The sequence below is a fragment of the Dysidea avara genome, chromosome 7, assembly GCF_963678975.1.
Source record: "Dysidea avara chromosome 7, odDysAvar1.4, whole genome shotgun sequence".
Classification (NCBI taxonomy): Eukaryota; Metazoa; Porifera; class Demospongiae; order Dictyoceratida; family Dysideidae; genus Dysidea; species Dysidea avara.
The window spans coordinates 36,289,541-36,313,641 of NC_089278.1; the positions used below are offsets into that span (position 1 = coordinate 36,289,541).

The 24,101-nt window shown below is 37.5% G+C and overlaps 2 protein-coding genes and 1 long non-coding RNA gene across 4 annotated transcripts in view; 2 read left to right on the top strand and 1 right to left on the bottom strand.

Annotated features, from left to right (window-relative positions):
- The first annotated feature begins 3,141 nt into the window (after positions 1-3,141).
- On the top strand, positions 3,142-3,974 carry LOC136261620 (uncharacterized). Its single transcript, XR_010703966.1, has 2 exons — positions 3,142-3,285; positions 3,554-3,974. It is a non-coding gene; the product is annotated as an uncharacterized lncRNA (long non-coding RNA).
- Positions 3,975-7,180: 3,206 nt separating this feature from the next.
- Positions 7,181-20,757, bottom strand: LOC136262023 (very long chain fatty acid elongase 4-like). Of its 2 annotated transcripts, XM_066056152.1 has the most exons (7): positions 20,673-20,757; positions 20,518-20,591; positions 18,030-18,217; positions 15,063-15,143; positions 12,987-13,158; positions 12,102-12,229; positions 7,181-7,552 (listed from the first exon to the last, which is right to left on the bottom strand). In XM_066056152.1, the coding sequence occupies exons 2-7, from the start codon at positions 20,570-20,572 to the stop codon at positions 7,316-7,318; spliced, it is 861 nt and encodes a 286-aa protein (XP_065912224.1). In that variant the 5' UTR covers positions 20,573-20,591; positions 20,673-20,757; the 3' UTR covers positions 7,181-7,315. The 2 variants fall into 2 exon arrangements, with proteins under 2 accessions (XP_065912224.1, XP_065912223.1); XM_066056151.1 differs by having other exon boundaries at positions 20,518-20,744.
- The window catches only part of LOC136262022 (DNA polymerase delta catalytic subunit-like), a 34,019-nt gene continuing 30,674 nt past the window's right edge, over positions 20,757-24,101 (top strand). The window contains exons 1-2 of the mRNA XM_066056150.1: positions 20,757-21,887; positions 23,477-23,722. Of these exons, the coding sequence (XP_065912222.1) occupies positions 20,787-21,887; positions 23,477-23,722 (1,347 nt within the window). The 5' untranslated portion in view covers positions 20,757-20,786. The remainder of the gene's footprint in view (positions 21,888-23,476; positions 23,723-24,101) is intronic.

Here is a 24,101-nt window from a genome sequence, read left to right on the forward strand (position 1 = left end):
TCAACATTGCCGGCAGCTGCTTGAATTCCTCAATGGTTAGAAAATACATGGTGTCACCGCTTGGAAGTTTCAGCATTGGCAAATCCATTTCTGGTTTGGATAAAAAGGGGGGCTCTGCTGAGGTATCAGGAGTAGGTGTAGCTGTAGAATCAGCATTGGGCATTTTTGGAGATTTTGGTTGGTTTGTGGCACAGTGGTGGGCTTCATGCAACAACTGCTGTTGTAGACCATCTATTAATTCTTCTTGCGTGAGTGCTTTCCAGTCCATGGTGCTCTTTACCACAACCTCCATTTGATTTACTCCCTCAGTAGGTGGTCTATCCTGAAACTCCTGTCCTGTGAGAGTATCACTGAGACAAGTCTTCCCCGAGCCTTCAGAACCGATCATGGCTACTCGTGTGTCAAGTGATGACATTGTACTCTCTAAGTATGCCTTGTTAATATCACTGTGTGACAAGCCTGTTAATAGAGATGAGTTGCTGTAAAGAATGCAGTGAGTGTAAAAGATTTTTGTGACATATTGCTAATTTGCTAATAAATTAGGAAAACACTAATTTCATTTTCATTACTACTTTATGAACTTCCACAAATAATTACTAAACAATTATGATTTATGACATATACAATGTTTTATGGAAAACTTGTGCATATAAAACATGGGATGTTTTATTAGTATTAAAACACATCTATTATTTGGGCATGTTTTCCAATTTTATTTCTCATAAATTATCATGGCTATTCACATGATGTAACAGCATCTCATAAATATATGTATTCTTGGGAAGACCTATTTCATTATCCTTACCAACAATCTTCTGAGCATCAAACTCATGTTTCACATGAAACATATGCACAGAAACTGGACTCCAAATAGGCCTTTTCGTTAAACTAACCAAAATATGTCATTAGTACTAATTACTTCCTTCACTTTTCCAGAGTGTGATATTGCTAACTACAACTTGCGGTTCCTGTATAAAAATATATAAGTTGATGTTGTGCTACTTCTAAAAACCAGGCGCCATGCAGCTAGCTAACTCATCTGGAATTAACCATAGATAGTATATGCTACTATGAATTAACCAACTATGTATCACTATTTTACAATAGGGTAGTTTTGGGTTGTGCAATAATATTATTAGCTAATTCTCGTATTTTGTAACTCATGAAATTTCTGTAATTCATTCAATTACGTTGCTATGCACTGCTAAGGAAGCGCTTGTTAAACAAACCGCATTTACCAACATATTACGCACAGAAGTATCTTCTAAACTGTTTTATAGTTTGACTATAGTGTTTTTTCCCACAAATTCTCTTGACAAAGCCACAAAAGTCGCCACACCCGTATTTCAGTCCACCGAAAATAAACCACCTCAGAGCAAAGGTCACCTGTGCAGAAGTTTAATACAGACTTCATTTCGCTTTTACTCCTTACGTAAAAGCTGCTTTTACCATTATTTAACGATTTTGCTCATGTGGGTGCGTACGGACAAACATAGATAGGTAGATAGATAGGTAGATAGGTACACATACACACACACGTTTTTTACAAAAACAATTTCAGTAAACCAGGCACGCGCCCACAGCCGGCCTTTAGCCGGCTGTGGGCGTGCACCTGGTTTAAAAAGCTGAAACTTTTTCATACTACCGTATATGCAACCAAAGTTTCTTTAGATGTTAGATGCAGTCTTCCTCTCTCAGGAAAACGTTGTCTCGTGATTTGATAACTCATCTTTGAGTTGTATAAACGGCTGTTCATGTACTTAATCACTCTGTAGTTAATAAAGCCACTGGTTATAATTTTAGTACTAATGATAGTTCACTACCGTTCTCGCCACTAGTAACAATTCAAGTCAAGCTAAGGATAGCAACAACAGAAAATAGTGGTCTTAAATACCTGGAGCAGTGGTGAAGGTTGACTGAAGTTCAGCAGTAAGCAAGAGTAAATATTTTAAAGAGAAGATACACAGAAACAAAAAAAGCTATATAAATAAATTAATGAAACAAGTCTGGTTTCAGCTTGGATTAGGTCAATTGGCAGTGATGTTAGAGATTGACCAAAGCATCCCTAGAAGATCTAGATCCTCAGAGACATCTAATGGCAGCACGCAGAAAGGAAAAAGATATGCAGTACCTTACCCATCCCATTATGGCAGCATAATGTGTATCCCACTTGTGAGAGGCAAGGCACTTACAAAACACAGTTGTTTCGTTTACCATTCCTAATGTAGCTGAGAAAATCAATGGAGTAAATGAGCCATGTTCTACCATGACTGAAGTAGAAGTCCACTAATTTAGCTTCATGCGTAGATGACCATGGATTTTTATCTTCACTTAAGTGTAACATTATATAAAACACAAAAATGATTTTTGACTATGCATACTGCAGTCAAAAAAGGCACCAGATTTATTATAAAATTAATTATATGAACAAATAGCCTCTCACCCCCTGTCAATTACTGAAAAGAGAAGTGGCTATTGCACTTTGTTTTCAGATGAAGAACAGTATGAGAAGCAATCCACACACCATTACGGACAATGTTTGTGAAAAGTCACACAATAGCTAACATGAAGTCCCATGAATACGTGGTAGTGGAGAACAATGGGATACAAAGGAGGACAAAGGTAGGTCCATGATTCATGTATTCAACCTGCAACAGTAGGCAAAAATAAGTGACCTCAAACAGTGAACATATTGAGATTAGTAGTATTTCCATTGTTGAGATATGCTTGGTTGAAGGCATCTGTTAATCAGAAATTAGGTAAATTTTAAACTCTGTAGTAAATTGTCAGAGACAGTACATCTCAGTTGTTTTCATATAAATATCTCTTTTCATGTGCTTGTGAAAGCTGTGGTTTTGATCCCAAAACCACAGCTTTCACAAGCACAGGTATCTGAAGCACATGTTAACATCAAGATGCTTATTGAATTGCTCAATGAATTCATTGATGATCTGATGCAAGAACAAATGGCTGCAACATTTGAAGTTAACCCAGTGAAATGTTACTTCCCTTGTCCTCGATGCAGCAATCCTCAATGTATTGAGATGGAAAAGGTTAAAGAAGAAGAGTGGGTATCCTGTCGTACTATTGGTAACTATGTTGACATGACCAAATATCATAGTCTTTTTTCACAAGTGTGTAATAAAACTTGTAACTGATGCTGTATATCAGTACTGTCCACAAAAGTGATGATTGTAACTTTCTAATTTGTTTTACTCATTTTTGTAGTTAACACATCTGTTGCCACCTCAGCTATACAGTTAACCACAAAGACAAAAAGTCAAGGTAAGACAATTTGTTGATAATAATAATAGTGTTATTAATATTATATAATAAACTATTGGATATTTCAACTTTTCAAGAGTGTACCATAATGTTAAGCTACTGTTGCATGTGCACTATATAAATGCTGCAACTACTTAAGGTGCAGCAGAATATTTTACAGTGATAAATTGAGGTCTAGAAATGACTCAAAAATCACAGAAAACACTACGCATAATAAATCCTTTATTAGATACATGTGTAGTGTTAACATTGTCATTTTTTAATGTAGCTATGAATAAAAACGAAGCAAAGAATTATACAGACATCCTCAAAGAATTTACTCCACAACTGCTAAAAACTCTACCGATAGATGACGTGACTTTTATGGCTGAACTAGGGGCTGCTGATCTGCTACCTGGTGATTTGAAGGCTGAAATAAAGGCAAAGTCTACACCAGCTCAGAAAGTAGATCATTTTTTGGACAGAGCAGTAAAAGATAATGAGTCACTTCGTGAACTAATAAAAGTAATGCAAAAAAGTGATTACTCACTCATATTGGCTAAGCTTGTTGGAGAAATGGAAAATCAGTTGAACCCAAAACTTGACCGTTTTATGTCTACATTGCACCTACCTATTTTCTTAAACATGTAATATGTTGATTTTGATACTTTTGTTGTACATTGTTTTAGATTTATCATTATTTAATGTTATATATTATTATTATTATTATTATTATTAATGTTTAATAGTACAAATAAAGGTACTGAGAGCCACTGGCAAGTGCTGCTAGGGACTCAAACTAAAGAAAAGGGGAAATACACTGTGTAACCAATGCTGTATCACAGTGGTAACAATGGAATGAACATTTGTGTCATAAAAACTGTTGTTCTATTGCAACATAAAGGGTGTGCAGGGACAAAGCTTTGAAATCAGTGTGTGATGCGCATGTCTGTAGTATGTTCACGTTGAGCTGAATCCTGAAAAACAGCTAAAAATTAAAAGTGGATTTTTTCTTAACAGAGTTAACATTTCAGCCAACCAGATGATTATTGGTAACAGCAAAGGTGTCAACAACAGACACGTATGTTTTGGCTCCATTACAAGTTCAGGAAAGGGCTGTAATGGACACTGTACTTATATGGCTTCCCCATAGGAAATGTATTGTTAAAATTTTGATTGGCCATAAATTTTGTCAAACATTTGAACAACAAGATTTTGAAATATTTTGTAACAGGTCAAGCAGTACTACAATTGAGCCAAATTTTAAGATCATGTGTAATTGCATCATCCATGAGTTATTAAATGTTTTTGAAGATTCAGCTCAACGTGAACATACTATAAGCAGTCAAAAGCTGTGTGCTTCCTGGAAGCATGCAAATCAGTTATCCAATGAATTGCAATCTAAGTAGTTGTACAGCCTGTACAACAGCTGCAACAAAGTGTTAGACCATATGGGTGTATACCCATCAATTATGATCATTAGTTAGTAATTACTAATGTGACATACTCATCAAAGCTTCAGTAGCTTTCTTGCAAGAAGCTTTGGTGGTTAAAATTTGACCTTCGTTCCTGCCCTATAGTGTACTGCTATTGACATACAACTTGTCACATACTAATCAGTCAGATAATTAGATTTTCTATTCAACCCCTAAATGGCCCTAATATACTGACTGACTGCATGATCATTATTAATTGCATATTGAGGTGCTTTTATACATAGAGTACTGTTGGAGCAGCTGACTCAAAACAATGAGACCATATTCATATTAAATCATCCAAAATGCCATTTAATTTAATACGCCTGGCTGGTGGAGTTATACAGAAAGCTGTTGGCATACATTAATGACTACATGTGCAGCCATTCACACATTATATATAGCTAATAATTGGAACTGTATAATGTATAGATAGTCATTTGTTGTATTTATCAACCAATATATAACTCCATTTAATTTCAGCATTTATTACAAAAATTTACACTTGCTAAAGAAGTTCTTTAAACTGATGCAGTTTCCCATACAAGATGTACAGCTGTTCTAGTACTGCAAATTCATTTTAGTTCTAGCACCTATGATTTTAGTTAGTTTTATCCTGGTCACCTAAAAATAATATTTTAGTTCTAGTTCTAGCATCCTCTGGCCAGTCAACTGTAGTTTTTGTGTTAGATCAATGTGGTGCTGCAGTTTTAGTTAATTGTAGCAGGAGCTCATAAGCGCTGCAAGGAGTGTAACACTAGCCGCCTCAACTGTGTTATAACTTGTGTGAAATTCCTTTGCAGCCACATGTCCTTATAGAGGGAACAGTAATTGCCTGGACTGCACCTGCAGCTACAGGTGCTAACAGTTAATATGCAGTCATGAAGTGTTGCTACTTTTTTATTTATTTATTTATTATCTAATTCATCCAAATAGGAAGGGGTGGCACCAAAAGGCTAGGCCTGCACGAGGGTACTGAATACTGGTAGAGTAGTTATCAATGATGATTACAACAAAGTTCTGTTTCTTGTCCTCTAGTCTAGAGCACAGAGAGCTTACAAAATGGTGGAGTAGCTTCGTCTTTTCACCTATTGGATGAACACACCCAAGATGTATACCATGATCACTCATGATTTGTTTGATATAATTATGCCCAAGCGCTTGGGAAAATCCCTTGTAGCTGTGTTACAACTATTATTATTATAAGTATGATATTTGACTTCTTGCAATAGCAGTATTGTTTTTATATAGGACACAACCTTAATTAATTTCTCATCCACCAATACCCAAAAATAGCAGTGCAGGAGGGTAAATTATTTTTATTATAAATAGCTCACATGATCTCAAAATCCCATACATTACTGTAGATTTACTAAAGTTGTTCAATAGCTGCATTCAGCCACCATGCAATGGTCCCATAATTGATGCACTATACGATGATGTGGACACTGGGCAGGGTGAGAACTATAATACAGTTTATGTTTATTCAAACTACTTGTAAACAATTCACTCACTTCCCATCCTACATTAAGAGTTTGGGCTCTGAGAAGCTAGATGGGCGTAACTTCCAAACAATTAAATTTCATATTTTTTGAGGTCTACACTAGATATCTTAATTCTGTTTTTTTTGCACATCATCCTCATGTATCTACCTATTTGTACACAGGTTACCATAGCAATAACCACAATTATGCTGCGATTTGTATATTATATCATATCTAGCTTTATAATTATATACTTAAGTTTGGCAATAATTTTGTAACATATACAAGTACTCATTACACCCAACATTTCATAGGACCAGATTTTAAAAAAAATATTAAGTTACAGCCATTTTGTTATTTTCATAGTCTCAAAAATGTATCTAGTTTCACATGCTTTATAATTTCTACATTTACTCATTATTCTCTGAAGAAGATAGACCTGCCTAAAATTGGTAGGAGAGGTTTGTGAGATTTTGGTTAGTTTTTGCTTTACAACATAGTGAACTTAGGTTATTTATTAATTTATAAAAGTGCTTTGAGACACTGCAAACATGTATAACCAGTAAATTATGAAATACTTATGAGCAGAGCACTGCATGAAAGCATAATGGACATTGTGGAATGTATCTAGTGGGATGTAGAATAAATGTGTGGGTGAGTGAATAAAAAGTTTAGGAAGTTTATGCCTGGTTGCACAACCAAGTATATTTGCAAGCAAATTTATTTGCAGTCTAGCTAGCTACATGTTCAGAATTGGGCTTGCAAAACCAGTTTGTGAATTGAATGTTGCTCAACAAAGGACTATTTCACTTCAAGATCATTTTTTAGCAACTTTCTACTCAATATGATATTATACACAAACTTATAGACATGTGTAATAATGTGTGGTGTTATACATGGATGTAAGTCATAATGTAAATTTTGTATATATACTGACATGCAAACTGTCATCACCACTAAAATTAATAAATATCACAATTATTATTGGTGAATATATATCAAGCATAAATTTTATTACTTATCACACTCCTCTGAATACATTTTATTTATACACTCATCAAAATTCCTAACAAGAAGACACATGGTCAACATTTAGTTTTCTTTTAATTTGATTGGCTCTCCATTAGCCACAGCTTGACTAGTTGAAGTCTTCTTAGGTCTACCTGAGGGCAGGAGGTAGGTTTTTACAAAGAAGTGTGAGAACAGCATAAGGAGAGTACACTGGTATATGACATTAGCAAGGAGTAGTCCTTGTGGATAGCTGCAGTTGAGTTCATCAGCACGATAGTAAGCATAAAAAGATAGGGCAAATATAATGCCAAACTGCACCTGTAACAACACACACATACATAATAACAAAACTATTGTTAGACTAGCATATAGTGATTTATTTTCAAAGCAGAAAATGTTGCAGAAGAGGCAAAAATCTGAATTATAAAAATTTATAAATTTTGAGGAGTGTACATTTCAAAATCTGGGTGAATTCACAAATTACAAAAGATACGCATGCATGCTTGCTCTAACAACTATGCAGTAGCTAATGCCCATCCCTATGCACTGAGAGAGGACTAGGGGAGTCTTGAGTGGAGCAAATTCTAATCAACCAGTATCATTTATTGTCTTAAACATGCATACCAAATTGCAGTAGACGATGTCAGTTCCCAAAAATGGCAGTTCTGCTTACTAGCTGTTATTGATGAAGCAATGGTACTACACAGCAAAAATAGTGTTCCAATACTACCTATTGTAACCCCATCTTTATTCAGTATTGGAACAACTATTTTTAAAAACTCCCTATAACGAGACAAAACGAACCTCAAATCTATAAATGACTCTAATGTTATTCACTATTGAGGGCTGTGGTCTATTTTTGTTTGAGCCAAGGTAGAATTTTTGGACTATTAGTTCCAACACCTAAACATAGACGGAATAAATACAGTCAGTATTTGTGTATGAATTATGCTGTGCTATACCATTAAAATCACTAACAGTAACACTGAGACAAAGCACAAGCAACTACATGTTGACACTAAAACATTTGATCACGTGAATGCAAGTTACATTTTATTGTGGGAATTATTTTTTGAAGAAAATGCAGGTTTTGGGAATTTATTTTTAAAGATAAGAGCCTCTTTGAAAAATCCAAAATATAAACTCTACCCACTATACAGTACTATGCATGCAAACCATATGTATTACATGCCGCACCCTCAACAGTAGCCATATTTCACAATTGATTTTGAAATTAAATAGTTTTGAATCGAGTGGTGGTCAAGTTTGAATAGTCACCACATCAATTTTGGAACTACGGCAATAAATGCCATGGAATTTAAAATACAGTATCCATAAGTGCCTGTAAATATATGTCTATCTAATCCAAAACAGCCAAGCTGTAAAAAAAGAGTGCGGCCCTGAGAAAGGCTAGCCAAATTCACCTGAATTGTCGTTATTAAAATTTTTACCATTAACCTACCATCACAGCCATTTCTTGGCCGCCACCTTGGATTTCACATCTTTTTTCACCATAGCCTTTCTCAGGGCCGCACTCTTTTTTTACAGCTTGGCTGTTTTGGATTAGATTTCACTTCTTTTTGTATTTGTATACCCCAAAGCCAGCCTATGGCAGGCTTTGGGGCTTTTTAAACCTATCTTTACCACAGGAAGAAGAGAAAGATGAAGAAGTTTTTAAATACTTTAACTAATTCTGATTTTATCAGTAAATGTACAAATTATATATATGTAATAATGCATTTATTACATGTTAATTATTCCCTACAGATAACTTGTTCACAACTCTCTTCAGGGTGACTTGTTTCTAGCTGAACTCTCTACAGGTGATTTGTTTGCAGCTGAACTCTCTACATGGTGGTTTTTTTATAGCTGAACTCTCTACAAAGCGACTTCTTCTAGCTGATCTCTCTACAGGGTGATTTGTTTGTAGTTGAACTCTCTACAGTGTGATTTGTTTGCAGCTGAACTCTCTAAAGGGTGATTTGCTTGTAGCTGAACTCCTTACATTGTGTCTAGTTTCTAGCTGATCTCTCTACAGGGTGACTTGTTTGTAGCTGATCTCTCTACAGGGTGGTTTGTTTCTAGCTGATCTCTCTAAAGGGTGATTTTTTGTAGCTGACCTCTCTTTAGGATGATTTGTTTCTAGCTGATTGCTCTACAGGTTGATTTGTTTGTAGCTGTAATCTCTACAGGGTGTATTGCTTGTAGCTGAACTCCTTACATTGTGTCTAGTTTCTAGCTGATCTCTCTACAGGGTGATTTATTTGTAGCTGATCTCTCTACAGGGCAATTTGTTTGTAGCTGAACTATCTATAAGGTGATTTGTTTGTACCTGATCTCTCTGCAGGTTGATTTGTTTTAGCTGAATTCTCTACAGGGTGATTTGCTTGTAGCTGAACTCCTTACATTGTGTCTAGTTTCTAGCTGATCTCTCTACAGGGTGATTTGTTTGTAGCTGATCTCTCTACAAGTTGATTTGTGTGTAGCTGATCTCTCTGCAGGTTGATTTGTTTGTAGCCGATCTCTCTACAGGGTAATTTGTTTGTAGCTGAACTCTCTATAAGGTGATTTGTTTGTAGCTGATCTCTCTGCAGGTTGATTTGTTTTAGCTGAACTCTCTACAGGGTGATTTGCTTCTAGCTGAACTCCCGTGTCTAGTTTCTAGCTAATGTCTCTACAGGGTGACTTTTTGTAGCTGAACTCTCCTCAGGGTGATTTGTTTCTAGCTTATCTCTCTACAGGTTGATTTGTGTGTAAATGATCTCTCTACAAGCTGATTTGTTTGTAGCTGATCTCTCTGCAGGTTGATTTGTTTCTAGCTGATCTCTCTACAAGTTGATTTGTTTGTTGCTGATTACTCTAAAGGTTGATTTGTTTGTAGCTGAACTCTCTACAAAGTGTTTTGTTTGTATATAGCTGATCTCTCTACAGGGTAATTTGTTTGTAGCTGAACTCTCTCCACAGTAACTTGTGTGTAGCTGAATTCTGTAGAGAGTCACTTAATTGTAGCTGAACTCTCTACAGGGTGCATGACTTGTTTATAGCTGAACTCTCTTCAGTGTGACTTGTAATGTTCTGAATCTCTACAGTGATATATTTGTAGCTTAACTCTCCACACGGTGACTTGCTTCCAGTTGAACTGTCTATAAGAGCAACTGTTTGCGGCTGAACTCCCTACAGAATAACTTGCAATGTAATAGAAGTCTATAATTGAGTAAGTCATAAACTAGCTGAATGCTCTATTAGGGTGACTGTTCTATTAGAGTATCTCGATCTCGCATTTGCTACACGGAGTTGGCTTTTGAATCATAACTCAGTGGTTTGTAATCCAATTCTTCTGTACTACTGCAAGGACTTTCTAGGATGAGTATTCCAGCTACATACCGATTTTCAGCTCACTGCTCTACGCGGTGTGCTAGGTAGACATGCAAATTGTTGGTATTTTTATTCACGAATCTCGATCGCGCAATTGTTACACACCTTCGGTTTCGTGATCTTTATTTCGATTGCTTTCAAACCACCAAAAGGCACTCCTACAATAGTTGATCTATCCACAAACCGATTTTCAGCTCATTCCATGAAGCGGTTTACCCTGTAGGCGTGACAACAAATCGATCTTGTTTTACGCGAATAATTTGTCATAAATCCTGAACCGTTCATCGGATTTGCACCAAATTTGATAATAGGATTCGCCTTTGGACTCCCTTTATCTGTGCCACATTTCAAGGCAATCGGAGTATGCGCTTGTGTTTTATAGCAATTTTTGCAAGTGTGCGAAAAGACGAAGAAGGAAAAAAAAACAAAAGAAAGAAAAAAAAAAACCGAAATTTTGGCTGCTCGTATCTCGGAAATGGCTTGAGCGATTTCCTTCAAATTTGGAATGTGGACTCCCCTAGCTGGCGGGCAACTCTGCAGCAAATTTGGTTCCAATCGGATAAGGGATCACCGTGATACAAAAGTGTGAAAATGACGTTTTCTTTCTTCCTGTCAATATACCCACTGTGTGCGCGCCGGCTTCTTGGGCCGCACGACACACTATCGTGTGTCTTGATCATTTCTTGATTTTCATCAGCATTTTTAATTTATCAAAATTATGGGTTTGTTAACTTTTACTTTTGTCACAATTTTCTGCTGCATGGTAGTTGCACAATGATAATTATTTTAGAGGTGCTAACCACATGAAGGTGTTAGGGTAGAGCACCATCAAGTGATTTTGGGACAAAATGAAGCAAAATGAGTACACTTCTTGTGGTTTCAAGTTACTTCTTTAAGTACATAAACTTGGATTTTGGTTTCACCAATCCATCAGGTGATACCTAAGGCTTTTCTAATGGATCTCCCACCACTGTGACTGTAGAGGTGCTTCTTGTACTGTTCTTCTTTGTAATGGGTGGAACAACACTCACTTCACTTTTCAGTAAATAACAGTCGGGGCATATATTCAGACATGACATTAACTTTTATGCATATCTGGTGCCATTCTTTCCTTTGATGCAGTATGCGTGGGTTCACCATGTAGTAATGAATTATTATATTCCAAAAAACTGATAAACAAACATTTATAAGGAAAATTGGGAATTCTAAAATTTGAATGAAATAAGGGAGGTAATTACCTCAGTCAGTCATGGCTATAAATATATGACTGAGGTGTAAATGACATCTTTTGTTTCCCCTACACGCAAATTCCTAATTTTCCCTTTTACTTATAGACTTGTAGATCTAACACTTTTTAAGTCCCTTATTGAAGTTCAAAAAATTAGTGGGCAAAGTCAAATACTGATTTGTCAAACACTCATAGCTATACTAGTATCAAGAGAGAAAGTCGCTCATGTTATTACGTGCTTGCTAGTACGTATGTATATCTTACCAACTGTAAGGTAGTGACATATTTCTTCCACCACAAATACTTCTGTACACTGGGGCCCAGTCCTGATAAGAAGTAGTAGCTGTACATGATGACATGTACAAAGCAGTTGATGGTGGCACAAAAACATGCTAAACAAAACAAAGTATACATACAATAGTAATGTGGTTGTGTGATATATTTAACTATGAAAATGCCTACGATAAGTGATGTGGCAAAGATTAAACAGCGAGAGTGGAATCTCAGTGGCCCCTCCCTCCTCAGCCATGTCCTTTAAGAAGAGCTAGCTATTATCACTTTGACGACTAAAATTAGTTTATTGCTCAAGAATTACTAAATTTAGTTTGAAAGGCAGACATATCTCCTCCCTTTACTGCTAATTCGCCTGAAACCAAAACTTAAACAGTCACCCAGCACCTTTGTGTAAGTGCCTCTAAAAATAATTATCATTTGGCATGTGTTTAAGCCATTAATGGAGTTTGTAACAGCTATAAGACTTCACAACCTTCTGTAATGGCCTGAATGGCAAAATTCAACAGTGAAACACGACTGAGAGGTAACTGTTTGCTATTTTGTGTATTATACATCAACTATAACAGATTGTAGTTAACTATGTACTAGCTGCTCAAAGTGGCTTCCCCTGTTTAATGCTGTGGATCTGAACTTGTTTGTGCCCCTCCCCTTACCAGCTCCTGAATCCACCCCTGGTATGCACTGTGTCTAAAAGAACATGCCTTCATAAACTTGTTCGTGAAGAATCTGTTGCACAAAGAAGATAAAATGTCTAGGCAGGTAAGAATAATTACGCGCAGTTCTGTTATGACAGCTGGAAGTTGGTGGTGCATACTTTAATGATATATACAGTTATGATGTGTTAACTACACTTACACTGTCCTCCAGGGACCCACTTCACTCCTATCCACCACAGAGTTGGCATTGTCACATGATGGTACACATGCAGGAAAGTAACCTGCTGCGTCTTCTTGCGAAGGATGAAAAATATTGTGTCAAAAAAATCGATGAACTTTGAGAAGTAGAACCACCAACACACAGATGCTAACTGTAAGTAGAGAAACGTATAAAACATGTATATACACTTGCTCAAACAATTAATCGTATCATGGCAAAGCACCACATAAGGAAAAATTTGGCAAGGAACTAAATTTGACAAATGGTCACAAAGTCACCAAAGTGAGATTTCATCAATATTATTTTCATACCATCTTAATTGTAATAATGCAGTTGCTTTGATAGTAACACATCTCTTGTTCATGATTCAGTAGCTATACAATTGCTTCATCTCGGCTTTGTGATGTTTGGTGTCCCACACTCTGTTGTTATTTGGCTTCAAGCATTATGCATGTTAAGTGCGTGACCTTATAGACTCTTTCCAAAAATACGTCACACCTTTCCAACATTTTGATTGGGGCCACTGTCAATAATCACAATTGCGCTACATAGAAATACGGTGGTGAAAACAGCTCGAGCAGAGTAGTACTGTTAAAGGACAGGCCATAGAAGTCTTCGAGGTTGCAAATTAGTGTTCTGGTTAGAGGCAGGTAGTTATCAGGGCTGAACAAGGTGCGGAACATCGACAACACTAATTTCATTGCCTGCCCGTACAAGAAGCTATTATATAGCATTTTAGTCTGGGTAATCATTAGTACTGTATTGGTGATAGTAACTGTAACAGCGGCTGACCTCCCTCACGCTATTTAACAGCTTCTTGTATGGGCAGACAAGAAAATTAGTGTTGTCGTGATTATTGACAGTGGCCCCAATCAAAATGTCAGAAAGGTGTTGCTAAGCAGTGACGTATTTTTGGAAAGAGTCTATTGATGATTGCTTTAGTTTGTTATAGTTTTGAGATAATTCACACAACTAATTGTGTACTTCATCCCTCATATTTGTCTATGAACTTTATAAACCAGCCTGCAACTATTAATTCAGTGGTGTTTAGTTGTTGCAGCCAACTGAAATATGGACCACATGCAGGATGAATATTCTGTCCTTTTGCCAGCTTTGATTGGCTTTGATTACAACACATACTACTTTGTAAAAATTATAGGTCAGTGAGAATTACGCCAAATTAAAATTCATATAATTATTTTAAAGCAAACTGATTTTCTATAATGTTGTTCTCTTATAGTATGCTGTAAATAGCCACAGTTTCCACAAAATTACAGAAACAATACAACTCACCATGAAGACATAATTATTTTAGCTGGCTACACATTCAGATGAAAGAAATGTACCACATACATGTAGGATGAACTACAGAACAGGTTCTTCAGAGTGCAAGGCAACATAAGTATATAAATCAACCAGCTGCAGGGGCAACGGGATATTTCTGGCAGATCCAGCAGATGCCAGGCTATACAGAGAGCAGTGACAGCAGTCGCATACTCTAATATTGGTCAGCTGTCGATGCTAATCAAATGTATAGCAGTACTGAAACAATGGTACTTCTAGCCCTGGCTTAATCTGCTGGTACTTGTGGTTGGTATAAACTATAAAAGAACCACAGACCACAAAACCACATTAACACAGCATGTGTGTGCATCCATAAATTCCCAAAATTTACATGTTAAATTTTACACCATTTCATTGACACTCACATGCATTAATCAGTTGCCATTATTTTTATTTTTTATACATTGATAATCTCAATAATACCAAAGATGTATTTTCTGGAATTACAGTAAACTGTTAAAACATCGTTTTAAACCAAATTATTAGTTTATACTTAGAAAACATGTTGCTACATGTATAAGGAAAAATTAAGAATTTTAAGTTCAAAGAAAAAGTAAGGAAACAAGGGGGGTCATCTACACCTGTAGATGTGAATTATGGATAAACGTCCACTAGTATATCTGCAGGTGTAGGATCCGAATACTTGATCTTGCACAACACTTATTGCAGATAATAAAGACTCAAGCTACAGCACGGCAACACTTCACTTACCCTAATTGCATTATAGTCATTGGAGTAATCCACGTTATCACACAAGTAGTTATAACCAGCAGTGATCATCCCAACACTAAACTGTAATAGACAAACACAGTGGAATTAATAAAACATAAATGGACAAAGTGAACACTTGTACTGGACTAACCATCATCTTTTAGTTGTGTTCTACTATGATACAGTCCGGCATTAATTGTATTTTGTTTGTAGGTCATTAAATAAAATGTTCTGTACCACTGCCAATGATTGATTACTTGTAACAGGCTCTAGAAAACCATGGTTTACAAGTAGTTAAATGTTGGCAACATGAAAGGAACCCAAATCTAGTCAATACGTGATCTGCTGAGTAAAAAGAACAATCATTTTTGCATATTCCATTTTATTGCTTCTCTGTTAACAAATGAGTGGACAGTCAAAGTTTCAGCCTTTTGTGATGAATAGTTATAGCGGTAGACAGTTGGAACAAGAATAAATTTGATTTATATGACAAATAAATTACCGATGCTTGTTTAATCCATCATTACTCATGACCAAGACAAGCTACAAATACAGGGTTGGCTCAGTTTGTTCACTATGAACTGGCAAATAAATTAAGGTATAGGGTTTTCCCTGTTTTTTTCATGCAGACAAAAAAGAAGGCCATTCCAACAATGAAATGATGACAGTAAAGTTTATTTCTACTACATTGTAAATAAGTGCCCATAACGCAAGCGCCTTATGCTGTACGAACATGAAACAAAGATTTTGTTACTCGCCATGAAAAGGCGAGTCTGATGGTCTATGATTTGAGCTTTGTTTCAGTGCATACTGATGCGATTAAAATGTGTGTAAATATTTTTTTATGCAGCATGCACAATTTTACCCAGTTTAATTCAATATGCAAAACAAATGAATCCGAGCTGTACAGCCACCAACAGCCATTCCCAGATTGGCTAGAGCTCCATTAATACTCCAGGCTGCTCATACAGCTCACCACTGTGCTTGGGAAAAGCAGCCAGCATAAGCAGACGACTCAAACCAGGCTGATTATTGTGAATTTGATAATTCAATTTTTGGTGAAAAAATAAACCTGCTGTCATGGGCAGTTTTCCCAGATCCAGTCACATTAATGCAATGCTTAACCAGTAACCACAGGTATGGGCTGAGGATGGGAGAAGATCAGAGAATTGATCACTAAGTTTCCGTGAGGCAGTGGAAATTTGGCTTTTCGGTCCCTGGACACTAGGATAAAACAATGTATACACATTAGGCCAGAAGCCTTTCACAGTATCCATATCGCAATAAAGCCAACACATAACCCTAATCTACAGATCATTTTTTAATTATTTAAACGAATTGATAAAATCCATATATATTTATTATTGTTATTAGAGCTTTACAGTGACCAGCACTGGAGGTCTGACAGCAACATGTGCTGCAGTCTTAGAATTACCTAACCTAACAAACTAGAACTAGAGACTTAAACATTACTTAATACAATGAGGTGAAGCAGAAAATGGGACAAAGAAAAGAAGAAAAATTGCTCCTACCCCAGGATTCAAACTGCAGGCCACCCAATGTCTACTCAGGTGTCACACTCAGCCTCCTCCAGGAGGGATGGATTTAAGTTACTTAAATCATACAGTATGGTAGTACTGTGTACACTATTAAGGATAGGAGATGTGGTTTTTCTACCGAACACAAACACCAGTCTCAAAATATGTTCCTGTGCCTTGGCAGTATTGGTTATGCATAACCAAGTCCAAAAGTGCCTTCAATATGACCCTGAATGCTTCTGCTACATTATTTTTAGAAAATGGAATTTACTTATTCATTTATTAAGGCTTTACAGTGCAACTACTGACTAATGCCTTTAGATAAACACAACTCAATAATGGCTAAGGCTACTACGGGCTTTAGTTTTTCACTGTTCGACGTTGCTTCAGCCTGACAAGTGCCTTTTGGCATACCGCAGTACATATAATGCATGCATCATAGACTTACCTTTGTCCTCCTTTATGTCCCATTTCTTTTTGTTGACAGTCCAATGTGTAGCACATGATGGCTTCCCTACTGTACATTTTAAAATGAAAATTGTCCGTATTTTCTGTGACTTGCAGAGATGATTCTAATGTCTTTTGTTTCTGATGCTGTGTAACAGGCTGAACATAGCTAAAAGTGAAGTGTAATGGCCACTTTACTTTCTAGTCAGTACTTGATAGTTGGGGTGCACACCCAGATAAAAACATCAAGGTTGGCACCCTTGTTTCTTTTGATGTGGTATTTGTGGGTTCACCAGTCATAATTAGGAAATTTTGGAATCAGAAAAAATCACGGAAGTAATTATTATTATTGTTTTCTGGCACATAAAATTATACTGAAAGCCACTGGCAAGTGCTGCCAGAACTAATTATATTATATGTATACATGATATTGGGAGAATTTGTTAGGATATGTGGAGTTTCGTATTGTCAATACTTCCCCAGTATTAAGGAACAGTGATTTTCAGGGATGTACCCTTGAACTACTGTTTTGTACAACAGCTTACCAGTGTAGATACTGTACACACCAGGGGCATAGCCAGAGCCCGAGCCCAGGCCCAGGAATCTAATAGACTCATACAGCAACATTATTCACTAATTCCAATAAACGGCTAAAAATAAGCCTCATATATTTAATCTATAATATTTCCTTAGTAGAGCCAAACAGGTACTTTGTATAAAATTTATGTAATAGATTTAGAGGAATCACCCTAATACAACAGTCTATATTCATAAGCGTTTGCTACTGCTGCTGGAAATCACTCTCAGACTTAAATTCAGAGGATCTAAAATGCTCAAAATTCCTGTGAGAGCATGCTCTAGATTGGCATGCTTGCCATACTAGTGTGCTTTGCACACTAAGGTATGATCCCTGGATTACCTGGCCCTAGCATCACCAAAAGTCAGTCTATGCCCCTGGTACACAAATTATTTATCTACATACCTCATAGAGCATATATAATGACAGTAACACTAAGCCAAAATTGTACGCCAACATCGGTAGCTGAACATTTACTGGTTTCCTGTTGGCCATAATTATTGGACCAACTGTGGCCACAATCAGGTAAGTGCTGACCACACAGAGTGTGGGACCATAGGATTGCATCATAAGCCAGTTCTCCACTCGTGGATCTGAAGAGAAAAATATAAGTATATAACTGACTGTATTACTTTGTGGTAATTTCATTGTGTGTATCATGGCTTGGTTTGTTGCTTGGTGACTATATCACAAGAAAGCAGCAACTAAAATTTGATTGTCGTAACCTCTCAGATAAACACTGTACAGCTACTGTCAAACTTGAGACTTGAACTGTCATGACCTAAGATGATATAGTGGCTGTTTTCAAGGCAGAGGTTGTTGGTAAGAATATACAGTGGTATACATTTCTACCACTGGAGTTCTAGCATGCCACCATGCTAACATCCAGAAACCACCAAGATAACAAGAACAGAACAAATAAAATAACCCACCTATGGTAGGAAGCCAGTTGTTCTACTATTAATTACTGTAGGTCTGTTAAATGACTATCAAGCTACATTTTTATCAAGCAAAATTGCAACTATTGTGTGACACATTGACAATTTGCATGGATGTCAGTTAAGCACCCACAATTATGTAGGACTTTTATGTGCCTGTAAGTGCAACATATTGGCCAGCTAATCTTCCAGTAAGGCCATACCTATTTAATTGCTCATGTTTTTTTTACAACAAATGGGTTGGTTGGTAGGCAAAAAGAAATTGGGTTGGTCTGGTCTGAGCAACAACTTGTATGGCCTAACTGAAACACACAAGCTAACGGAGTTCTGGTGATTGAGCCATGGTTATCAGCGTTGAAACTGGGTCATCCGGGTCACATTTTCTCCGGGTCATCCGGGTTTACAAATTATCCGGGTCTGACCCAGATTGGATCACGTGAAACGAAATTGTTCGTTTGACGACGTGGAACTTATAAACGCAATTGCGTAGCTCTTTCGTGAGCCACGCCCACTTATTGCATTACCAACTTATGCTCAGCTACGCCCATTTATTAGTAAATGCAATATGTAGCACGAAACTGAGGGTATCTATGGTGAGGGGTAGCTATTGTCAGTAGGTGATGACTTTTTTTTTTTTTTTTGGTCTTCAACTACAGCTAGGCTGAAGTTGCCCTATTTACTCAAGACGAATCGAACGCTCAAAACGTAGTCTCGCTCACTCAAGACTAGCCGAAACATAGCTCTTATCGCACGCCTCGGCTTTAATTAATCCGGGTCAAATCCGGGTCAGTGGGTCATCCAGGTCAGCAGTAGTGACCCGGTTTCAACGTTGATGGTTATACATGGTTACCAGCTATTACTGGTCAGGGGAGGCACCTACTGACACCAAACTTAGTACACAGGAAGTCAAGTGGAATTCCTCAGCCAAAATCATGCTCAAGGATTATTTGGACAAGAAGGTACATGTGGCAGAAAATTAATTGGTTGCTTACAATAGCAAATTATCTATATCTCTCAGATTATAAACATTTTGAGATGTTTATGCTCGTCACCCAAATTCTGTCTGTGTTATTTTACTCCAGAAAGATTGCTTTGTGACATTGACACATGGTAACATCTTGGATTATAGCATAGTGTTCTACCATTATATTTAAAAGCCCTGTGACTTGCTAATGGTGAAGCATGCATTTACAGCAGAATCAAAGACTTTATTCAGCATGCGTATACAGAACATCCTGATTCTATAATCTGGATATTACTATTCAGGTATATAATTGCTTTGGTTTATCAGAGCCCTCCAATTGGATGTGCATCTAACCATTAACATTCATTTCTACAAAGCCTTAGATAGTGAAGAGCAATCATGGTTTATAGGTCCTCAACAAATCAACATGTAGCTAACAATTTGCTGAAGATGTTTACTAGTTTTGTATGGACATGAGCATCAATAATACTGAAGTGTGGTGAGGAAGGATCTGAATGACACAAATGCTTTAGCCTCAAACCTGATTACATAGCCCATGCAATACAGCATAGTCAGTTTAACTTGTTCCGCATGTACATGCAAATGAGGTTTGGGTAAAGCCCTATAAGGTCATACAAAGTTTTAGTCTCCGTTTTAGTAGAAGCCATTCTAGATCACAGAAAATACCAGCTTGTGCAGATTGCAGCAGTTTTTCTCAGGTACGTGGTCTCCTTTTATCTCAACAAATTTCCTGTCAATATCAGCAATGCCTTTGAAGTGACACACCTGGCAGTGCAGGGATGTACGCGTACTAAGTGTTGGCAGCATCTTAAAAAGTGATAGTACTGGGCCGGTGATCCTCGGTGTGATCATTCCGACTAGCTACCCGCAGGCAACCTACCACCATAATGGCGCCTCTCTCTCACTTCCTTCATTTACAATGTGCAGATATAATTAAACCATATATTTATAAATCTATGATTAAACTAACCAGCATTCTTGAGCTTTTCGTTGTAAAAATCGTATAGTCTTGTCAGTGAATTCATCTTCGGCAAAAATCTCTTTCTGAACAGTTCGCAAACATAAACAATAAAACAATCAGTCTTGGGATACTCCGTGTATATATTCCACAAGCTATCACCCCACCTTTGTATCAGCCCACGTACTGTAGTTCCAAACGCACGTTCTACGAGCTAGCCACGCCTCTTATCCGTCTCAGAATTGGCGGTAAATTTTACTATCTTCTAAATAAAGCTCACAATGAGTGAGCCTGTAAAACGAAAGATCGAGAAAGAATCATCCTCGCAGAAGAAGCCAAGGCTGAATGATGAATCTTTTGATATGACTTTTGAGGAAGAGCTAGCGTTGCTACAATCCTTGGAAGGGTCGTCATCTGAGGATATTTCGCGGGCACCCAAAATACGACGCCCGTCTGTTCGAACCATAGATCCCCAGAAAGACTCGGTAGTGTTCCAACAGATTGAAGTAGATTACTACGTCGGTAGCCATATTGATGGAATGCCTGGCCCAGTCAACGGTCCTTGTCCGGTATTGCGAATGTACGGAGTTAACATGGATGGTAACAGCGTGCTGGCACACATCCACGGCTTTCTACCCTACCTCTATGTGCCAGCACCATCAGAAGATTTCAACCCAGCCAACTCAGTTGAGTTCCGAGCTGCCCTTAACCAAGCAATACTGAAAGACATGAGATCCAATAGAGAGAATGTCCAAGAGGCAGTGTTGGATGTGGAAATTGTGAAGAAGTGCTCAATGTATGGATTTCATTTTAATGAACAATATCCTTTCTTAAAGATCACTGTAGTCTTGCCCAAATTAGTTGCTCCAGCTAAGAGACTATTAGAAAATGGCATCACATTACCATCCTATGGTGGACTACGAGCATTTTCAGTTTACGAGAGCAACATAGAGTATGAGATCCGTCTGATGGTTGATGTTAACGTGGTTGGGTGTAACTGGATCGAGTGTCCAGCTGGTAAATACATCCTTAGAAAACCGTGGCACCAAGGAATGGACCAATCAAAATATCTTCCTGAGCAGTCAAAATCGTATGTCCAAATTGAGCTTGATATTGCGTGGAACGATTTCATCAGCCATCCTGCTGAGGGTGATTGGCAAATGGTAGCTCCATTACGAGTCCTCAGTTTTGACATTGAATGTTCTGGACGTCAAGGGATTTTCCCTGAAGCAGATAAAGACTCGGTAATACAGATAGCCAACATGGTTATGCTGCAAGGTGAGAAAGATCCCTTCATAAGAAATGTGTTCACATTGAAGAACTGTGCACCTGTGGCTGGCAGTGATGTCAGATGTTTTGATAGAGAAGATCATCTGTTACAAGTATGTAGTATTTGTGGATCATGTGCTTCACTTTATCATGTGTATACACACTAAGTTGAAGAAAGATGTACAATATGGATATTTTGCTAATCAGGCAATTTACTGTACAGCACAGAAAGTAGTGAATGCTGTTTCCATACAGCTTCCAAGAAACAGCATCTGGTATAACCAAGCCCAAAAGTGCCTTCAGTGCAATCCAAAATGCTTCCAATAAGTTGCTACATTTAAAATTTTATTTAGTGAAAGTATCTACTGACTGACGGATGGCTTAACTCATACCACAGTATGTACAATGCATGGATCATGGACTTACTTTTGTCCTCCATTTTGTCCCATTTCTCTTTGTTGATAGCTCAAGATGTCAATTCACAGTACATGCAGTAGTGCCATGTAATGGCTAATTGTCAGAGTTTTTTGTAGTGACTGGATTGATTGCAGATGTGCATTATGTAATGGTCTTCATTTGTAATGCTGTGTAACGGGCAGTGTTGGGAGTAACGCGTTACTTATGTAACGCGTTACGTAATATTATTACTTTTGTGGTAACAAAGTAATATAACGAAATACGCTATAAAAACAGGTAATATAACGCAAGCTACTTTACTTACAAATGTAACGGTTACCTAAGTAATATAGTTACTGTAACGAGTCTAATATTACGTAATATTATTACTACAAGTAACGAAGTTACTAATCTCGTTAGTTGTCCTTTGAGAAACGGCTAGCCACAACGAAGTAACGAGGCCTACTGAATGAAGCTTATTCACCAGCTTCTTACTTATAACCAAAATTTGCATATTGTCCAACAACGCAATCATGTCACGTGATAAGGTGGTAGTTTCATACATGGCAGCTTAAGGCTGTGGACACAAAGTAATATAATATGTAATATTATTACAGTTACTTTATTTTATGGGTAATATGTAACTGTAACTAAATAGTTCAGTTGCAAGTAATATGTAATATGTAACTAGTTACTTTTACAAAGTAACTTGCCCAACACTGGTAACGGGCTGAACAGAGTGGAGGTGACCTACCCTATTTCACTACTTATCATTTCTATGATCCCTAATTAATTTTTCCTTGTACATGTGTATGTGACTGTAATCTGGTTCTATGGATGTTATGGTGTAAACCATTCATAATCCACACGGTATGTCTTATCAGTGAGAACTGACACTGAAAATACAATAGTGATCCAAGTTGTACTGTCTCCATTGAGTACCATACAACAGGAGCTTTGAAACAGTCTTCTTTGTCACCTTCGACAAATTAGCACAGAAATCACAGGTCTAACACCTGCTTTAAAGCACATATTAAGGTTCATTCTACCATCAAAACCACTTGTGCGATATATGGTGGAGATTCATGGAAAGTTGATATAGAGCAATGGCTAGGTTAGGTGAGGTGTTGTAGCCAAACTTTATTTTGGAGAATTTTTATAGATACTAAGTTGGATAATTCTAAATTGTATAAAAATAGTAACTTAAAGTGATGACTTTACTTATAGTTTACCATATTCTCAACTGTTGAACATGCAGCTTATACACATACATTCTCATCATTGTTCCATGTGTGTTTGTTAACAGAGCTGGAGTGACTTCTTCCAAGAGGTTGATGCTGACATTGTGACAGGCTACAACATTATCAACTTTGACCTGCCATACCTGCTGAACAGGGCTAAGGCTCTCAGGGTGACCAAATTTCCCTTCCTGGGTCGTATCCAAAAGGAACTGACCACAATGAAGGACAGCACCTTTGAGTCTAAGGCTTATGGAAAACGAGTGAATAAGGTGATATCTATCGAGGGTAGAGTACAGTTTGACCTTCTGCCAGTAAGTTTTTGTCTGTTTGTTTGTGTGTGTGTGTGTGTGTGTGTGTACCTGGTGCCAACTGGGGAAGTAGCCCACCCAGCTGTAACATCAATGGGTACCTGGTGTAAACTGGAGAAGCAAATGCTCAGCTGCCCATATCTCTATATAGCAATTGTAGGTCCAGGTGGGACTTCAGGTGCCCACACCTTCACCTGTGAGACCTGGTACAGCCTCCTGCAGGTTACTAGTCCTGCCCCAGGAGGGCATGCCTGCGCTGACTCATAGCACCTGAGTAGTGCACAGGTGTCCCAGTGCTGGCCCGTGACCTCGTAGCAGCAGCTTGAAGGCTTTGCTAGGCTTTTGCGTGTGTGCATGCATGTGTGTGTGATTTAAGATGAAC